At 44.2% G+C, this 20682-nt stretch overlaps 2 protein-coding genes across 10 annotated transcripts in view; one reads left to right on the top strand and one right to left on the bottom strand.

Annotated features, from left to right (window-relative positions):
- dennd6a (DENN/MADD domain containing 6A) overlaps window positions 1-15992 on the bottom strand; it is a 213996-nt gene extending 198004 nt beyond the window's left edge. Inside the window, exon 1 of the mRNA XM_072472432.1 lies at window positions 15752-15992. Coding sequence (XP_072328533.1) covers window positions 15752-15937 — 186 coding nt within the window. The 5' untranslated portion in view covers window positions 15938-15992. The remainder of the gene's footprint in view (window positions 1-15751) is intronic.
- A 629-nt stretch (window positions 15993-16621) lies between these two features.
- The window catches only part of slmapa (sarcolemma associated protein a), a 383477-nt gene continuing 379416 nt past the window's right edge, over window positions 16622-20682 (top strand). For 5 of the 9 annotated variants that reach the window (XM_072472425.1, XM_072472423.1, XM_072472424.1 and 2 more), the window contains exon 1: window positions 16622-17770. In XM_072472425.1, the coding sequence (XP_072328526.1) occupies window positions 17573-17770 (198 nt within the window). In that variant the 5' untranslated portion in view covers window positions 16622-17572. The remainder of the gene's footprint in view (window positions 17771-20682) is intronic. The other 4 variants (XM_072472429.1, XM_072472427.1, XM_072472426.1 and 1 more) reach the window with 2 other exon arrangements.

The following is a 20682-nucleotide window of genomic DNA, read 5'->3' as shown; positions in this document are numbered from 1 at the left end:
AACTGACGAAAATCGACTGGGAGCAGAGCCTAGTGGGAAAGACAGTAGAACAGCAATGGCAGGAGTTTCTGGGAGTAATTGAGGACACAGTACAGAGGTTCATCCCAAAGAAAGATTATCAGAGGGAGGATTAGGCAGCCATGGCTGACAAAGGAAGTCAGGGAATGCATCAAAGCAAAAGAGAAAGCATATAATGTGGCAAAGAGTAGTGGGAAGTCAGAAGATTGGGAAGGCTACAAAAACAAACAGAGGGTAACAAAGAGAGAAATAAGGAAAGAGAGGATCAAATATGAAGGTAGGCTAACCAGTAACATTAGGAATGATAGTAAAAGTTTCTTTAAATACATTAAAAACAAACGGGAGGCAAAAGTAGACATTGGGCCGCTCCAAAATGACGCTGGTAATCTAGTGATGGGAGACAAGGAAATAGCTGAGGAACTAAATAAGTACTTTGCGTCAGTCTTCACAGTAGAAGACATGAGTAATATCCTAACAATTCTGCAGAGTTGAATATAGAAGCCATCACTAAGGAGAAAGTGCTAGAGAAACTAAGAGGTCTAAAAATTGATAAATCTCTGGGCCCAGATGGGCTACATCCTAGAGTTCTAAAGGAGATAGCTGAAGAAATAGTGGAGGCGTTAGTTATGATCTTTCAAAAGTCACGGGAGTCAGGGAAAGTCCCAGAGGATTGGAAAATCGCTGCTGTAACCCCCCTGTTCAAGAGAACAAGAAAAAAGATGGAAAATTATAGACCAATTAGCCTAACCTCGGTTGTTGGCAAGATTCTAGAATCCATCGTTAAGGATGAGATTTCTAAATTCTTGGAAGTGCAGGGTCGGATTAGGACAAGTCAGCATGGATTTAGTAAGGGGAGGTCGTGCCTGACAAACCTGTCAGAATTCTTTGAAGAGATAACAAATAGGTTAGACCAAGGAGAGCCAATGGATGTTATCTATCTTGACATCCAAAAGGCCTTTGATAAGGTGCTTCATGGGAGACTACTGAGTAAAATAAGGGCCCATGGTATTCGAGGCAAGGTACTAACATGGATTGACGATTGGCTGTCAGGCAGAAGGCAGAGAGTTGGGATAAAAGGTTCTTTTTCGGAATGGTAACCGGTGACGAGTGGTGTCCCGCAGGGTTCAGTGTTGGGGCCACAGCTGTTCTCTTTATATATTAACTATCTAGATGACGGGACTGGGGACATTCTGGCTAAGTTTGCCGATGATACAAAGATAGGTGGAGGGGCAGGTAGTATTGAGGAGGTGGGGAGGCTGCAGAAAGATTTAGACAGTTTAGGAGAGTGGTCCAAGAAATGGCTGATGAAATTCAACGTGGGCAAGTGCAAGGTCTTGCACTTTGGAAAAAAGAATAGAGGCATGGACTATTTTCTAAACGGTGACAAAATTCATAATGCTGAAGTGCAAAGGGACTTGGGAGTCCTAGTCCAGGATTCTCTAAAAGGTAAACTTCCAGGTTGAGTCCGTAATTAAGAAAGCAAATGCAATTTTGTCATTTATCTCAAGAGGTTTGGAATATAAAAGCAGGGATGTACTTCTGAAGCTTTATAAAGCACTAGTTAGGCCCCATTTAGAATACTGTGAGCAATTTTGGGCCCCACACCTCAGGAAGGACATACTGGCACTGGAGCGGGTCCGGCGGAGATTCACACGGATGATCCCAGGAATGGTAGGCCTAACATACGATGAACGTCTGAGGATCCTGGGATTATATTCATTGGAGTTTAGGAGGTTGAGGGGAGATCTAATAGAAACTTACAAGATAATGAATGGCTTAGATAGGGTGGATGTAGGAAAGTTGTTTCCATTAGCAGGGGAGACTAGGACCCGGGGGCACAGCCTTAGAATAAGAGGGAGTCACTTTAGAACAGAGATGAGGAGAAATTTCTTCAGCCAGAGAGTGGTGGGTCTGTGGAATTCATTGCCACAGAGGGCGGTGGAGGCCGGGGCATTGAGTGTCTTTAAGACAGACGTTGATAAATTCTTGATTTCTCGAGGAATTAAGGGCTATGGAGAGAGAGAGAGGGTAAATGGAGTTGAAATCAGCCATGATTGAATGGTGGAGTGGACTCGATGGGCCGAATGGCCTTAATTCCGCTCCTATGTCTTATGGTCTTAGGGACTGCAAGAAGGATGAGAAAACTGACCACAGCACCGTGGTACAGGGAGCCGTTCAAGTGGGTGAAGAGAAAATAAATGTAGTCGTAATTGGGGATAGTATAGTTAGGGGCACTGACACTGTTCTCTGTGACCAGGATCGAAAATCCCAAAGGTGGTGTTGCCTATCTGATGTCAGGATATCTCATCTGTGCTGCAGAAAGAGTGGGAGGGTAAAGATCCAGTTGTCGTGGTCCACGTTGGTACCAACGACATATGTAGAACAAGGACAGAGGTTCTGCTAAGCGGGTATGAACAGCTAGAAGCTAAATTAAAAAGGAAACCCGAAAAGGTAATCTCTGGATTACTACCCGAGCATGAGCTAATTGGCACAGGGTCAATAAGATTAAGGCGGTAAACGCGTGGCTCAAAGATTGGTGTAGGAGAAATGGGTTTGAATTCATGTGCATTGGCACCAGTACTGGGGAAAAGGGGACCTGTTCTGAAGGGATGGTCTTCAGCTGAATCATGTTGGGGCCAGAGTCCTAGCGAAAAAAGCATTTGTAACAAACAATGAGCTAATGGCGCAAATAGAAACAAAAGGTTATGACTTGGTGGGGATTACTGAAATGTGGTTACAGGGAGACCAGGTTTGGGAATTGAATATCCAAGGGTACGCAGTATTTTGGAAAGATAGGGTGAAAGGAAAAGGAGGTGGCGTAGCCCTGCTGGTGAGGAAAGGGATCAGTGCTGTAATGAGAAATGACATAAGAGATCAAGATGTCGAATCAGTCTGGGTAGAAATAAGAAATAACAAAGGGAAGAAGTCCTTCGTAGGAGTAATCTATAGGTCCCCAAACAGTCGTTCCACAGTGTGGCACAGTATAAACCAGGAAATACTGGGGGCTTGCAAGAAAGGCATGGCAATAAGAATGGGTGATTTCAATATGCACATAGACTGGAGGAATCAAATTGGCAAGGGTAGCCTGGAGGCAGAAATCATTGAATGGCAGGGAGATGGGAACAGATGCAGGAAGTCGGAGGGAAGTAAAACAGGGACAGGAGCAAAAGGCAGTAAGGGGGAAAGTGTAAGTCAGAGAAGCCATAGTCAAAAATCAAAAGGGGCCACAGTACAGTGTACTGTGACTGAGGAAGAGCTCAGTGAATAGGCCCAGTAATACTAAAAGGAATAAAACGGGAAGTAAAAACATAAATGGAAAGCGAAGCAGCAGGTTATTACATGAAGTTATGGGTTCAACGATAAGGAAAATTAGGAGAAAATTTAAAAGGAAAAATAACTTAGGAGGGTACTCATAGAATTTACAATGCAGGAGGAGGCCATTCGGCCCATCGAGTCTGCACCGGCTCTTGGAAAGAGCACCTTACCCAAGGTCAACATCTCCACCCCATCCCCATAACCCAGTAACCCCACCCAACACTAAGGGCAATTTTGGACACTAAGGGCAATTTAGCATGGCCAATCCACCTAACCTGCACATCTTTAGACTGTGGGAGAAAACCGGAGCATCCGGAGGAAACCCACTCACATCGGGCACGCATGCGCAGTGCGGCCGCTATTTTTTTTAAACGGTTGCAGCTTTTTGTTTTACAAGTTCTGTAGTGATATTTATTCATTTATTTTATTCATTTAATTTTTATTTTTTTCATTTATTTTATTCATTGAAAAAAAATTATTATTATTTGTTTTACAAGTTCGGGGGGGGGGGGGGGGGGGGGTTATTTGATAAAATGTTACAGGAAAAAAATTCAGAACTTTGGACAGATGGAAACTCCATACTTTCCGACACCAGAAGGCTTCACCTTCATCCAACAGGTTCCATTGGAGGAGCGTGTACGAGGGCCAAAGGGACCCAAAACTATTTCCTTCATTCTTGTCAGCAGCAAACAAGTTAAGAAAAAATGGTGGGTCGCGCAGGTCGGCCGGCGTGGGTCGCGCAGGTCGGCCGGCGTGGGTCGCGCAGGTCGGCCGGCGTGGGTCGCGCAGGTCGGCCGGCGTGGGTCGCGCAGGTCGGCCGGCGTGGGTCGCGCAGGTCGGCCGGCGTGGGTCGCGCAGGTCGGCCGGCGTGGGTCGCGCAGGTCGGCCGGCGTGGGTCGCGCAGGTCGGCCGGCGTGGGTCGCGCAGGTCGGCCGGCGTGGGTCGCGCAGGTCGGCCGGCGTGGGTCGCGCTGGTCGGCCGGCGTGGGTCGCGCAGGTCGGCCGGCGTGGGTCGCGCAGGTCGGCCGGCGTGGGTCGCGCAGGTCGGCCGGCGTGGGCCGCGCAGGTCGGCCGGCGTGGGCCGCGCAGGTCGGCCGGCGTGGGCCGCGCAGGTCGGCCGGCGTGGGCCGCGCAGGTCGGCCGGCGTGGGCCGCGCAGGTCGGCCGGCGTGGGCCGCGCAGGTCGGCCGGCGTGGGCCGCGCAGGTCGGCCGGCGTGGGTCGCGAAGGTCGGCCGGTTGGTAAAAATGGGTCCCCGGAAAAAAAGTTTGAAGAACACTGGTCTATAGGTCACCAAATAGTAACATTACTGTGGGGCAGGCAATAAACAAAGAAATAACTGATGCATGTAGAAATCGAACAGCAGTTATCATGGGGGATTTTAATCTACATGTCCATTGGTTAAACCAGGTTGGTCAAGGCAGCCTTGAGGATGAGTTTATAGAATGTACCCGCGATAGTTTCCGAGAACAGTATGTAATGGAATCTACGAGGCAGCAAGCGATCCTAGATCTGGTCCTGTGTAATGAGACAAGATTGATTAATGATCTCATAGTTACTGATCCTCTCGGAAGGAGCGATCACAATGGTGGAATGTAAAATACAGATGGAGGGTGAGAAGGTAAAATCAAACACTAGTGTTTTGTGCTTAAACAAAGAAGAATACAATGGGATGAGATAAGAGCTGGTTAAGGTAAATTGGGAGCAAAGACTTTATGGTGAAACAGTTGAGGAACAGTGGAAACCTTCCAAGTGGTTTTTCACAGTGCTCAGCAAAAGTTTATACCAACAAAAGGAAGGATGGTAGAAAGAGGGAAAACCGAAAGTGGATATCAAAGGAAATAAGGGAGTATCAAATTGAAGGAAAAAGCATATAAAGTGGCAAAGCTTAGTGGGAGACTAGAGGATTAGGAAATCTTTAGGGGGTAACAGAAAGCTACTAAAAAAGCTATAAAGAAGAGTAAAATAGATGAGAGTAAACTTGCTCAGAATATAAAAACAGATAGTAAAAGTTTCTACAAATATATAAAAAAAAGAGTGGCTGAGGTAAATATTGGTCCTTTAGAGGATGAGAAGGGAGATTTAATAATGGGAAATGAGGAGATGGCTGAGGAATTTAACAGGTTTTTTGGGTCGGTCTTCACAGTGGAAGACATAAATAATATGCCAGTGACTGATGGAAATGACGCTATGACTGGTGAGGATCCTGAGGCGATTATCATTAAGGAGGTAGTGATGGGCAAGCTAATGGGGCTAAAGGTAGACAAGTCTCCTGGCCCTGATGGAATGCATCCCAGGGTACTAAAAGAGATGGCTAAGGAAATTGCAAATGCACTGGTGATAATTTACCAAAATTCACTAGACTCTGGAGTGGTCCCAGCAGATTGGAAATTAGCAAACGTGACACCAGTTTGAAAAAAGAGGTAGGCAGAAAGCGGGTAATTATAGGCCAGTTAGCTTAACTTCGGTAGTAGGGAAGATGCTGGAATCTATCATCAAGGAAGAAATAGCGAGGCATCTGGATGGAAATTGTCCCATTTGACAGACGCAGCATGGGGTCATAAAAGGCAGATCGTGCCTAACTAATTTAGTGGAATGTTTTGAGGACATTACCAGCGCGATAGACAACGGGGAGCCAACGGATGTGGTATATCTGGATTTCCAGAAAGCTTTTGTCAAGGTGCCACACAAAAGATTGCTGCATAAGATAAAGATGCATGGCGTTAAGGGGAAAGTAGAGCATGGATCGAGGATTGGTTAATTAATAGAAAGCAAAGAGTGGGCATTAATGGGAGTTTGTCTGGTTGGCAATCAGTAGCTTGTGGTGTCCCTCAGGGATCAGTGTTGGGTCCACAACTGTTCACAATTTACATAGATGATTTGGAGTTGGGGACCAAGGGCAATGTGTCCAAGTTTGCAGACGACACTAAGATAAGTGGTAAAGCAAAAAGTGCAGAGGATACTGTAAGTCTGCAGAGGGATTTGGATAGTTTAAGTGAATGGGCTAGGGTCTGGCAGATGAAATACAATGTTGACAAATGTGAGGTTATCCATTTTGATAGGAATAACAGCAAAAGGGATTATTATTTAAATGATAAAATATTAAAACATGCTGCTGTGCAGAGGGACCTGGCTGTCCTAGCGCATGACTCGCAAAATGTTGGTTTACAGGTGATTAAAAAGGCGAATGGAGTTTTGTCCTTCATTGCTAGAGGAATAGAGTTTAAGACGAGGGAGGTTATGCTGCAACTGTATAAGGTGTTAGTGAGGCCACACCTGGAGTATTGTGTTCAGGTTTGGTCTCTTTACCCAAGAAAGGACATACTGGCGCTGGAGGGTGTGCAGAGGAGGTTCACCCCAGAGTTGAGGGGGTTGGATTACGAGGAGAGGTTGAGTAGACTGGGACTGTACTCGTTGGAATTTAGAAGGATGCGGGGGGATCTTATAGAAACATGTAAAATTCTGAAGGGAATAGATAAGATTGACGCAGGGAGGTTGTTTCCACTGGCGGGTGAAAGCAGAACTAGGGGGCATAGCCTCAAAATAAGGGAAGTACATTTAGGACTGAGCTTAGGAGGAACTTCTTCACACAAATGGGTTGTGAATCTATGGAATTCCCTACCCAGTGAAGCAGTTGAGGCTCCTTCATTAAATGTTTTCAAGATAAAGATAGATAGTTTTTTGAAGAATAAAGGGTTATGGTGTTCGGGTGGGAAAGTGGAGCTGAGTCCACAAAAGATCTCATTGAATGACGAAGCAGGCTCGAAGGGCCAGATGGCCTACTCCTGCTCCTCGTTCTTAGGTAATGCATTAGAGATTGTTTCCTGGAACAGTATGTTGGGGAGCCAACAAGGGAGGAGGCTATTCTCCATTTGGTATTTTGTAATGAGGGATTAATTAATGACCTCATAGTTAATGATCCACGAGGGAGTAGTGTCCATAGATTCAGTTTGGGGGAAAGTGGAGTCCCACACTAGTGTTTTGGAATTAAACAAAGGAAATTACATAATAACAATAATTCATAGGCTTGAAGTCAGATTTGGTCCATATAGATTGGGCAGGAAGGCTAAAAGGTGGGACAGCTGATGAGCAGTGGTAGTTGTTTAAAGAGATACTCAATTCCTCGCAACTAAAATATATCCCAGTGAGGAAGATAGATGGGAAGAGGGGTAAAAAACATCCATGGCTAAACAAGGAGGTGAAGGACATTATAAAGACAAAAACTAATTTATATCATATTGCAAAAGCCAGTGGCAGACTGGAAGATTGGGAAACTTTCAAGCGTCAACAAAGGGATACTAAAAAAGTAATAATAAAAGCTAAGGTAAATTACGTTAAAAAAAACCTAGCACAGAATATCAAAAAGGATAGCAAAAGCTTCTAGATACATAAAAGGGAAGAAAGTCACTCAGGTAAATGTTGGCCCCTTGGAAGATGAAACTGGTGAGTTAATAGTGGGGAACACAGAAATGGCAGAGATGCTAAATCAATACTTTGCCTCAGTTTTCACGGTCGAGGACACTAGGACTATTCCTACAGGAACGGACAATTCAGAGGTAATAGAAAGGGTGGAACTTGGAACAATCAGCCTCAATAGGGAAACGGTACTCAACAAACTCTTGGGATTGAGGGCTGACATGTCATCAGGGCCTGATGGCGTACATCCTCGGGTGCTAAAGGAAGTGGCAGCAGAGATAGTGGATCCATTGGTTATAATATTCCAAAATTCCATGGACACGGGAAAGGTTCCAGTGGATTGGAAAAATGCTAACGTAACACACTTATTCAAAAAGGGAGAGAGACAGAATGTGGGAAATTACAGACCAGTTAGCTTAACATTGGTTGTTGGAAAATTGTTTGGATCAATTATAAAAGGATGTAATATCACGACATTTGGAAAGCCAAAGCGCTATCCATCAGAGTCAGCATGGTTTTATGAAGGGCAAATCATGTTTGACTAATTTGCTTGAGTGCTTTGAAGATGTAACAAGCAAAGTGGATAATGAGGATCCTGTAGATGTAGTATATCTGGACTTCCGGAAGACGTTTGATAAGGTGCCACACAGACGGTTAATGCACAAGGTGAGATCACATGGGATTAGGGGCAACTTATTAGCTTGGATAGACGGACAGGAGACAGAGAGTCGGGATAAAAGGGTATTTTTCTGGATGGCAAGATGTAACTAGTGAGGTGCCACAGGGTTGGGCCCCAGCTATTTACAATCTATATGAATGACTTGGACACAGGGATAGAAAGATCTATAGCCAAATTTGCATATGACACAAAAATAGGTGGGAAGTAAGTTGCAATGAGGAAATAAGAATCTTACAAATGGATGTAGACAGGTTAGGAGAGTGGACAAAAATGTGGCAGATGGAGTTCAACATGGATAAGTGTGAGGTCATGCATTTTGGTCAAATAAATGGAAAGGCAACTTATCATCGAAATGAAATGAAATGAAAATCGCTCATCACAAGTAGGCTTCAAATTAAGTTAGTGAAAAGCCCCTAGTCGCCACATTCCGGCCTGTTCAGGGAGGCTGGTACGGGAATTGAACCGTGCTGCTGGCCTGCCTTGGTCTGCTTTCAAAGCCAGCGATTTAGCCCAGTGCCAAACCAGCCCCTGGGGAGAGACTTTGGGGTGCCCCAATGCAGAGGGATCTGGGTATCCTTGTGCATGAGTCACAGAAAACAAGCATGTAAGTGCAGCAGATAATAAAGGAAAGCAAATGAAATGTTGGCATTTATAGCAAAAGGAATTGAGTATAAAGGTAAGGAAGTTGCAACTAAACAAGGCATTGAAAAGACTACACCTGGAGTATTGTGCACAGTTTTGGTCCCCTTATTTGACGAAAGATGTAGTGGCTGGAGGCAGTTCAGAAGAGGCTCACTAGATTAATTCCAGAGATAAGGAGAGGATGTCATACGAGGAGAGATTGAACAGTTAAGGCATATACTCTCTCGAGTTTAGAAGAATGGGGGAGATCTAATTGAGGTATACAAGATGCTAAAAGGTATGGATAAAGTAGACGTGGAGCTGATGCTTCCTCCTGTGGGGCATTTTAAATGAGGTCATAATCTTAGAATAGAGGGGGAAATTTAAAGCAGATTGAGGAAAAACTACTTCTCCCAAAGGGTTGTGAATCTGTGGAATTCGCTACCCATAGTGTGGTGGATTCAGGGACAGTGAGTAAATTTGAGGAGTTAGACAGATTTTTAAATTGGTAATGGGTTGAAGGGTTATGGAGAACGGGCAGGACGGTGGAGTTGTGGCCAGGAAGGGATCAGCCATGATCACATCGAGGATGTTAGACTCGGGAGACTAAATTGCCTACTCCTGCTCCTTGGTCATGTGTTCTAGGGAGGAGATGCTCTGGCTGATTTCACAATCTAGCTCTTGGCCTGTAGCATTGTAGGTAGAAGATGAGGAACATAACAGTCATGATAGAATGACAGAGCAGACTTGATGGGCCAAATGGCCTAATTCTGCTCCTCTATCTTATGAACTTAACAATTTCTGTGTTAACTACACATGTGTGGATGCTAGAAGTTGCGAACTGATTTACCGGTTAATGACAGCGAGCACTGCCTGATTTACTGGTTAATGACAGCAAGCGTTGGTAGTTCGACCTCAGAATCCAGGCCATGAATGTGCTTCCCTCATAGGAGGGAAAGTCAGTCAGCAGTCTAGTCAGTATGCTACTGCGACAATAGATATGGTGGCCTGTTACAGAACTATATTGGCACAGATCCAGAAGCAAACAATCTTCCAGGTCCCTTGACAGGTAGCGTGAGAGAAAATAAATTTCTAAGAGGAAAGCTTACAAACTGTATCATATCTAATGTTAGTTTATTACTGGGATTTTAAAAATTGATCATACTGTGAAATTCTTTCACAATATTTTTCAAAATATGTCCTTCGTTTTAATTCAAATACGCTAGTTAGCAACTAGAAGTGATCAATATAGTCTGCAATGAGTACATTCCCATAAGAAATAAATATCCAAAAATCTTAAAGTCTATTTCATACTTGGGTCCTCACAAAAATATCTCAAACACTAATAATTATTTTTAAATACATTAATTCACATAGGCAAATATTGAGTTAATTTGCATACATTAGAATCCCACAAGTTGAAATAAAATTGATGACTAGTTATTTTGTTTGGTGGTATTGGTCGACAGGAACGTTGGCTTGAGCTGCAGGTGTGAACGAAATTTGGCTCGAGTTGACATACAGGTAGCAGATTTACGGATGGTGAAATTTGTAAACCAGTCTGGAGTGTACTGGTATAGTCAAGTATAAAAAGGTAAGAAAGGCATTTATCAGGTTTCAGCAACAGGTAAACTGAAAGGTGGACAGATTGCAATGATATTATTGAGATGGAAATAGGTGGTCTTGATGATGATGGATGTGTGCGGATGCTCATATTGGAGTAAAGTAAGGCATCAAGGTTGTAAGTGGTTACATTTATTCAGACAGTTGCCAGGGAGGGGGCCGCTGGCTTGCGAATAGAGCTTGTGGCAGGACCAAAGAAAATTTATACTTATCAAATACAGATGTTAGACAAGCAGTTTGACAACATTGAACATCTCCATGTCTCTGAGAGGTGGTGATGAGCTTGACTTCATGGTAATCAGCGAATGTTTGGAAATGGATGAATTAACTTTCAGAGAGAAGAGAAAAACTCACTGCATTTGCATTACCAGATTAAGTCATCTTACAATGCACTTGTATGAAAATGATATCTTCAACTTGTACATCAACTTTGTTGGTAGAGCTAGCATGCCAGGTTGGCGTTGTCAATGGGAAGCACGGAGCAAATGGTTGGCTAAGGCTATCCATAACTGCAATTATCTAGGATCATGATGTCCCAGATACATTAGTACCTAGCTTGGATTTTGGCATATGACGCAGCACAGTAGCACAAGTGGATGGCACTGTGGCTTCACAGCACCAGGGTCCCAGGTTCGATTCCCCGCTGGGTCACTGTCTGTGCGGAGTCCCCGTGTCGGCGTGGGTTTCCTCCGGGTGCTCCGGTTTCCTCCCACAGTCCAAAGACATGCAGGTTTGGTGGATTGGCCTGCTAAATTGCCCTTAGTGTCCAAAAAGGTTAGGAGGGGTTATTGGGTTACGGGGATAGGGTGGAAGTGAGGGCTTAAGTGGGTCGGTGCAGACTCGATGGGCCGAATGGCTTCCTTTTGCACTGTATGTTCTGTGTACTCTATGTACTAGTACCCTTTCAATGTTCAAGCTATGTTCACTTGCCCCTCTTATGTTAGGCATTGTGGCGCTCAAAGGATAAGCAGATATCCAAAACTCCTAAACGACCCTCTTATGGACTGACCTCATTAACACTACACCCCTGTATGCTTCACCCAATGCCGGTGTTATGTAGTTACATTGTGTACCTTGTGTTGCCCGATAATTCTTTTATTTCCTTTTCTTTTCATATACTTAATGATCTGTTGAGCTGCTCGCAGAAAAATACTTTTCATTGTACCTTGGTACACATAATAAACAAAATCCAAAATCTGAATTATCAAATAAGAAATGTTTTTAGAAAACATATTAGTGTATCACAAGTTATTCGAATGAATAAGATCACAAAAAAGAAAAACTGCATGTTTTGACACCCAGCTTAATTTCCTGGCTCATTTTTACAGGTGTAACAAACCCTCCAATGTGTGCAGATTACCTAAATTAGAACATTATCCACCATAATGCAGAAGGAACAAATGAGCTTTTCTCCATTTATCTATTTCCAGCAAGATATGCTATTGTTATTATTAGCAAGCTGGAATGTGAAATAATGTCTAGTGCAGGGGTACGCAACCTGCAGCTCATTGGAGACACTCCTGACCTTGATTGATTGATTTGACAATAATTGAATGGTTGGTCATGCATTTTTAAAAGTTTATTAATATTGAATGATACCGTCTAACAAGTGCAATTAATTTTTTTGTAAAACCGTTAAGAAATGTGTTTTCTTGTTTTTCATTATTAGTGGCATTTGAATAAGAGCATTGCAGTTCTTAAGATATTGTCTCTGACAATTTTAAAAAATTACTCTTCTTGTTATTATGGTTGCTGACCACAGGCACAGTGTAGGAGACTCAAAATAAACTAGGTCTGGAACAACCAGTTCATGACAGCACTTGATCGTTATATGATTCGGACTTCTCAAATAGGAAATCACAGTACAGCTTCTCACTGGAGCGAAGAAGGAAGAGAGGTGACTTTAGAGAGGTATACAAGGTGATGAGAGCCATGATGTGGAGATTCTGCCGTTGGACACAGTAAGAAGTCTTACAATACCAGGTTAAAGTCCAACAGGTTTGTTTCGAATCACCTGAGGAAGGAGCAGTGCTCCGAAAGCTAGTGATTCGAAACAAACCTGTTGGACTTTAACCTGGTGTTGTAAGACTTCTTAAGGTGATGAGAGGCATGGATAGAGTGGATAGCCAGAGACTTTTCCCCAGGGCGGAAATGGCTGTCGCGAGGGGACATAGTTTTAAGGTGATTGGAGGAAGGTACAGGGGAGATGTCAGAGGTAGGCTCTTTACACAGAGAGTGGCGGGTGCGTGGAATGCACTTGCCAGCAGAGGTGGTGGAGTCTGAGTAATCAGAAACATTTAAACGACTCTTAGACAGCAGTAAATTGAAGGGGTGTAGGTTAGGTTGATCTTAGATTAGGATAAATGGTCGGCACATTGTGGGCCTCAGGGCCTGTACAGTGCTGTCCTGTTCTATGTTCTATCCATGTTCTATCAAGCGGCATAAGCATCATGAACTACAAAATAACTTGCTTAGGTATCATGTGCAATTAGGGGCTGGTCTAGCACAGTGGGCTAAACGGCTGCCTTGTAATAGAGAAGAAGGCCAGCAGCACGGGTTCAATTCCCGTACCGGCCTCCCCGAACAGGCGCCGGAAGGTGGCGACTAGGGGCTTTTCACAGTAACTTCATTGAAGCCTACTTGTGACAATAAGCAATTATTCTTAGACCACAGAACTTAAGTACTTTGCAAAATTGAGTAATAATTGAACTTGGCTGTCAACATCTGGACAAAAACACAAGCAAGTAAAACTTTCCTTTTACATACGTTTTATTTCTTCAGTATTTATGTCGTAGCTTCACGTTTCAAACATTGATGCTCTGTGCTATTGTTTCAGTACGAAGTCTTACAACACCAGGTTAAAGTCCAACAGGCTTGTTTCGATGTCACTAGCTTTCGGAGCGCTGCTCCTTCCTCAGGTGAATGAAGAGGTATGTTCCAGAAACACATATATAGACAAATTCAAAGATGCCAAACAATGCTTGGAATGCGACCATTAGCAGGTGATTAAATCTTTACAGATCCAGAGATGGGGTAACCCCAGGTTAAAGAGGTGCGAATTGTATCAAGCACGTCTTGCAGAGATTGCCATGGCAGGGTTGTGGGGTGTCATGGTCACTGTTCTGAAGACTGGGTAGTTTGCTGCAAACAATGGTTTGCAATCTCTGCAAGACGTGCCAGATCATCGACATGGATACCACTATTACACGTGAGAACAGCACCCACCAGGTATGCGGTACATACTCGTGCGACTCGGCCAATGTTGTCTACCTCATACGCTGCAGGAAAGGATGTCCCAAAGCGTGGTACATTGGTGAGACCATGCAGACGCTGTGACAACGAATGAACAGACATCGCGCAACAATCACCAGGCAGGAATGTTCCCTTCCAGTCGGGGAACACTTCAGCAGTCAAGGGCATTCAGCCTCTGATCTCCGGGTAAGCGTTCTCCAAGGCAGCCTTCAGGACGCGCGACAACGCAGAATCGCCGAGCAGAAATTTATAGCCAAGTTCCGCACATGAGTGCGGCCTCAACCGGGACCTAGGATTCATGTCGCATTACATTCATCCCCCACCATCTGGCCTGCGAAATCCTACCAACTGTCCTGGCTTGACACAATTCACACCTCTTTAACCTGGGGTTACCCCATCTCTGGATCTGTAAAGATTTAATCACCTGCTAATGGTCGCATTCCAAGCATTGTTTGGCATCTTTGAATTTGTCTATATATGTGTTTCTGGAACATACCTCTTCATTCACCTGAGGAAGGAGCAGCGCTCCGAAAGCTAGTGACATCGAAACAAAGCTGTTGGACTTCAACCTGGTGTTGTAAGACTTCGTACTGTGTTCACCCCAGTCCAACGCCGGCATCTCCACATCATGGTTATTGTTTCAGAGCTGGAGCAACGCTTTCATTCAATTCCTCATCAATTGTATATCTCAGATTCCATTAACAAATAATCAAATCTAAAAGCAATGCATTGTCATCCCGCCAGCTCAAATCTCACGGCTTGTGGAAAAAATATCAGCTCTTTCTGATGGGCAGCACAAGTGGATAGCACTGTGGCTTCACAGCGCCACGGTCCAAGATTCGATTCCCCGCTGGGTCACTGTCTGTGCGGAGTCTGCACATTCTCTCCGTGTCTGCGTAGGTTTCCTCCGGGTGTTCCGGTTTCCTCCCACAGTCCAAAGACGTGCAGGTTAGGTGGGTTGGTCATGATAAATTGCTCTTAGTGACCAAAAAGGGTAGGAGGGGTTATTGGGTTACGGGGATAGGGTGGAGGTGGATAGGGGGGGGCATGGTAGCATAGTGGTTAGCACAGTTGTTTCACAGCCCCAGGGTCCCAGGTTAGATTCCTGGCTTGGGTCACTTTCTGTGCAGAGTCTGCACATTCTCCGCGTGGGTTTCCTCTGGGTGCTCCGGTTTCCTCCCACAGTCCAAAGATGTGCAGGTTAGGTGGATTGGCCATGCTAAATTGCCCTTAGTGTCCAAAAAGGATAAGTGGGGTGACTGGGTTACAGGGATAGGGTGATGGTGTGGGCTTAGGTAGGGTGCTCTTTCCAAGGACTGGTGCAGACTTGATGGGCTGAATGGCCTCCTTCTGCACTGTAAATTCTATAAGTGAGGGCTTAAGTAGGTCGGTGCAGACTCGATGGGCCGAATGGCCTCCTTCTGCACTGTATGTTCTATGATGTTGCATCCAATACACAAAATGTAAAACTTGTCGTTCGATTACATTTTAGTTCTTTGTAAAATTGACCACTCGGATAGCTGCAAGGCTTCAAACAAGTTGCTGCTTTTTTTAGACCGAGTAAAAACCCATCGGTTTAAAATTGTTTGGAATTGTAGAGGAACACAATTAGTTCCGACATTTGAAAAACGGCCTTGACTTCGGGTGGACACAAAGGAGCGTCGGCTCCTTCGCACAGCCGGCCTCCACATCAAAACAAATGGCAAAAAAGTTAAGAAGGCGGTTCACATGAAATCACGACCAACAACAACGCCAAGTTATTGCAAAGAAACCTGTTATTTTTTCGCCTGAATAATTATTAAGTATATTCTGTGATGAGCACGAACTCACTTCCACAGCCTGCCCCAGCTCCAGGTCGAATCCGACTACGCAGATGCAGTGAACCCAGGCAGCGAACCTGTCCCAGGGCAGAGATGGCGACCTGTCCGCACTGCACGAGTAATCTTTGCCGGGAATGACCCGCTGCAACAGCTCGTCCAGGTCCTCGCCGTCAGCTGTCACAGCTCGGAGAGCCATGTTTGCCCCCCCAACAAAATCTGCAGCAGCAACAGCAGACCGAGGGGACGACGTAATTTCGACGTGAGCGGGGACGTGATGACGCACGGAATTACGTTTGCCCCGCCCCCTCCCCCCAAGCGCCCTGCGTCTCACCTTTTTCCCCCCGTCAATTTTTGAAGCGATTTCACCTTGTTTTTATTTCAGGACACACACCGTCCGCAGAGACAGTGATGCACACAGTGTTTGAGATATCATAACGAAAGGAGACATTAATGATGGCACGATAGAATTTGACTGCTCTTATCTTCGGTAAACCTGCCGCGATTATTACGATTTTCCCGGCCGATTTACTCGCCTGCTTTGGTTGGACCTGGCGATCGTTCCGCCCTCTCGCAAGCTGTGATTGGCGAAGCTGCGAGTGGGGGAGAGACCGGGCTGGGAAGGGCGGGACCGGACTGGGAAGGAGGGGTCGAGCTGGGAGGGGGAGGGGCCTGGCAGGGAGGGGAAGGGCCAGGTTTCTGCCATCTCTTTCTGTTTGGTTCATTTGCCACGTCAATCAGCCGCCCTCCCGCCAGTCATAGGCTTGGGGTCCCGCCTCGCGCGCGCACTCTGATTGGCCTGCCCTCCGCCCGGGCCTTCTGGCCGCCATTGGCCGGGAGGGCTGTCAATCAGCCGGAGCCGGCGCTTCCGCTGTCAAGTTGTTGCCTCTGTGCGGTGAAGCTATGGCGGCTCGAGTGAGGCTTGGGGGACGTGTTACAGGCTCGGGCTCGGCGGAGAGCAAAAATACAGGCGAAGAATAGTTCCTATTTTGCCCCGCACGAGTAACGGCCGCAGGTGTCGAGCGAGCCTGTCTGCCTCAGCATCAGTGGTGTGTCGGAGGCCGCGTTTCTCCTTCTGCTGTGGATCGGCGGCAGCTCGGATCTTGCTGTCTGATCGAAAGGGTTTGTTTTGATTTCGGGTCACAAGTTCACGACTTTGGACTCGGCGATCAGGATTCAGTCAGGCCTGAGGCCTAGCTGTTGGCCCTGCTTCTTTTCGCTCTGACAGGAGGAGCTTTCGAGAAGATAAAGTGCCGCTTCCATTTCTTTTTTCCCCCGCAGTAACCGTCGAGGGCTGTCCCCCCCCCCCATTGCCCACCAGAGGACTTGTGATGCGCGACTTATTATTGTAAAGCCAGCTTTTCAAACGTGTGCCAGGGAGAGTGACTCAAATTCGGTGATAACCTTGTCCCGCTAAGGGGCAAATAGCACGAATACATCGACCGTTTTATCTCCAGTCTGTTGAGATTGTCGTTAAGTGTCTCAGACCAATACGTTTTTACTTTTTTTTTACCGTTGTAAAAGCTAGATGACGGTAAATAAACACCGACCTAATGGATTAATCTCAACCCACAGATCTGCAAGCAAGGACAGGAGATGTGTCGAATTGTTCCTGGTTTATTAAGATGGGTGTGTTAACGGATGAAAGATGAATCTCTCATTTTGTACAGGAATCTGTTGTGGATATTGTGTGTAAATATTCTCATTTATATATAAAGCCGGGCTGTTTTCCATTTCTAATATATTCTGAAACGACATTGTCGCTCTGGATCAGGAAGTGGATCAAGGCGAGTTTCCTCTCTTCACTTTGACTGAGGCTCGTCACCAGTCCCATATGCCTTCAGCACTAGCCATCTTCACCTGTAGGCCAAACTCGCACCCTTTTCAGGAGCGCCATGTCTATCTGGACGAACCTGTCAAAATTGGTCGATCCGTGGCACGCTGCAGACCGGCGCAGAATAACGCCACTTTCGACTGCAAAGTGCTTTCCAGAAACCATGCTCTCATCTGGTTCGACCACAAAACAGGCAAGGTAAGGAAGAACTGCTTTTGACTGGTTAAATTGAAAGTATCAATTATTTTAAGAGTCTTTTGCAATCCTGTTGAGATTGTGCTTGTTTGGTCGGGTTCCTGTTATCGATTTAACCATTTTCAGACCATTTTTACGTATTAAAGCTTTCATTGAGTAAAATAAACAGCAATTTATTGAATTCAAAGCTCAATATTGACTTTCATTGAGCTAATTAGTTCTGAAATATAGGCAGTAAAACTTACTGAGTTAGAAATCTTGTGAACATTCTATCTAGCTAACTAATTCCAAAGCAGTAGAAATCTATCCAGAGTCAAGTTTCTGGCCGCCCACAGTTTTTAATAGGGTGCAACATTATATTTATAATTCTCTTCATTGCACACAGAATTACAGAATTGGTACAGTGCAGAAGAATGCCATTTGGCCCATCATGTCTGCACCAGCTCTCTGAAAGAGCAACTCACCTAGTACCATTCCTCTGCCTTCTCCCCATATCCCTGCACATTCTTCCATTTTTAAGATACCGGTCTAATTCCCTTTTGAATGCTTCAATTGAATCTGCCTCGACCACACTTTTGGGCAGTGCATTCCAAAACCTAATCACTCGCTGCACAAAACAAGTATCTCCTCGTATCTGTCAATTCACATGTAATAATTGTTGCATTTCGGCTACCTTATTCATTCGCCTTTATTTCTCAACTGCACAGAAAAGGCATATAGTGAAGCAGCTGTAATGGTTGGCTCAACTGTGACGCTGCTAATCATTGTAATGGAAGTTGCATAATCTGTGGCAATAAGCGCAGTACCTTGACAACAGTGGCCAGTAAGATGTTTGTTACGTTTCTTACTCCTATCCAGTATTCTTTGTCAACAGTTACAGCTCCACAACCACATAAACATGATTGCCTTTTTTTTTTCTATCTGTAATGATGTGTTCCACCCATATACAAAGAAAGGGAGGAGAATAAATCTGGCAATTACAGGCTAGTCAATTTAATGTTGCTGGTGAGGAGGTTTTCAGAAACTATGATTTGGGGAAAAAAGTAGCAACTACTTGTTCAGGAAAAATGATTTAATTAATTTGATTTAATTTTTTTATGAGGTAGCATAAAGAGTGGATGAAGACAGTACAGTTGATATGTACACGGTCTTTCAAAAGGCATTTTTGCCACATATTACTTGTTAGCAAAATTGAAATCCATGAGATAAAAGCTTAGATCCAAAATTAGCAAAAGGCGCAAATTGCTGTTTATGGAACTGGAGAGCAAAATACAGTGGTGCTCTCCAAGGTTCAGTGCTAGGATCACTTCTAGTTCTGATTTAAAAGTGGACTTGGTACAGGATACAATTTTGAAATTTGCACACGTCACAGAATTTAGTAGTACAGTAATCCACAAAGAAGATAGTAATAGACTTTAGGACATAGATTCGTGAAATGGATGGACGTGTGGGGGAAAATAATTTGATGGTTAGGATTTGGAATGCACTGCCTGATAGGATAGTGAATACAGATTCCAGAGTAGCCACCAGAAGGGAATTGGATAAATATCGAAGAAGAACAAATACAGGAGTATGGAGAATGTCTAACTATGTGCTCTTCAAAAGAGCTGGCATAGACTTGATGGGTCAAATGGTTGCCTTCTGGACTGTACTATTCTATGATCAAAAAGTTGGATAAATAGCATGTGACACTTGTCTGTGATAGCATGCCTGCCAACAGTAACTGGTTTGTCTCATTGCTAGCACTGATATTGTAGCCCTGACCATAGAGATGGCAACCTTTTGCTCGATAGCTGCTTAGGGTGACGACCCTATGGCCTCTGTGCTTTGCGCATCTCTCTCTTCCTACCTTTCTCTGTATATATCTGTCCATGGTCCATACCCAGGACTGTTGAAGGGTGGAGAACTATAATTAACAGGTAAGCATATAGTATTGAAGAGCATTTAATTGAGAGTGGAGATGTGAAAATAATGCACAAAAGTAGGACTATAATTAAGGCTAGAATTGCTATTAATGGCACCTCGCCAGAACTTAAGATGTGCTATCTACTTTCTGTGGCATTATTAACGCTGTGTTAAAATGTGATAACGCAATGTGCCACTTGTAGGTAGTGTGTGTTATGTGCAAGACTATATATATCAATATTTCAATGTTCGTGGTAAATCAGAAGATCCTTTATAAGAACAGTAATGCTATACTGCATAAAATAAGATATATGCATTTCTGATGTGCAGTTGTGTGTTCCTTTTTAAGGTTGTAAAATTTATTGAACAAGTAAGCTGATTTTTATCCAAAGAACAATTATTTAAAAAATTACAGCCCTGGCATGTTGAAAAGTTTGTACTTTAAAAAAAAAAGTTGCCATCTTTCCATTGCAACCTATAAATTTGCAGTAGTGCTTGACATTGGAAATGTTGTAGCGTAATGCGTATGTGCATTATGTACTGTATATTGAAAAACTGATTGTACAACTTATTTTTGTCCAAAATGGGCACTGTACATGTCCTTATTCTGGACCTTAAAATATTTTTATTGGGCATAATGTTTTACGGCCAAAGTTTTCCAACCGAGGAATGTTATTTCCAACAATTGATTTTTAGCAGGTCAAATATATCAGCAAAATTAAATATTACAATGACCGAGAGGTTGAAAGCAATTATTTCCACACTTCCCGTGCACAAAATAAATTCAAATGCATCAACCGTGTTTCAGCCGTCACATGACCGGAAACTATTTAATATGCCTAAACTCCAGAGTGAAGAAATACATTAAATTACTCCAGAGGGAAGAAATACATTAAATTTTTTTAAAGTCCCAATTGATTTTCCTCGTATTTAATAATTGTACACCTGTCAAAATAGCATAAGCAAGGGCAGCACGGTGGCGCAGTGGGTTAGCCCTGCTGCCTCACGGC

Source organism: Scyliorhinus torazame, chromosome 13, assembly GCF_047496885.1.
Source record: "Scyliorhinus torazame isolate Kashiwa2021f chromosome 13, sScyTor2.1, whole genome shotgun sequence".
NCBI classification, from domain to species: Eukaryota; Metazoa; Chordata; class Chondrichthyes; order Carcharhiniformes; family Scyliorhinidae; genus Scyliorhinus; species Scyliorhinus torazame.
This window is presented reverse-complemented; position numbering and strand designations above follow the sequence as displayed.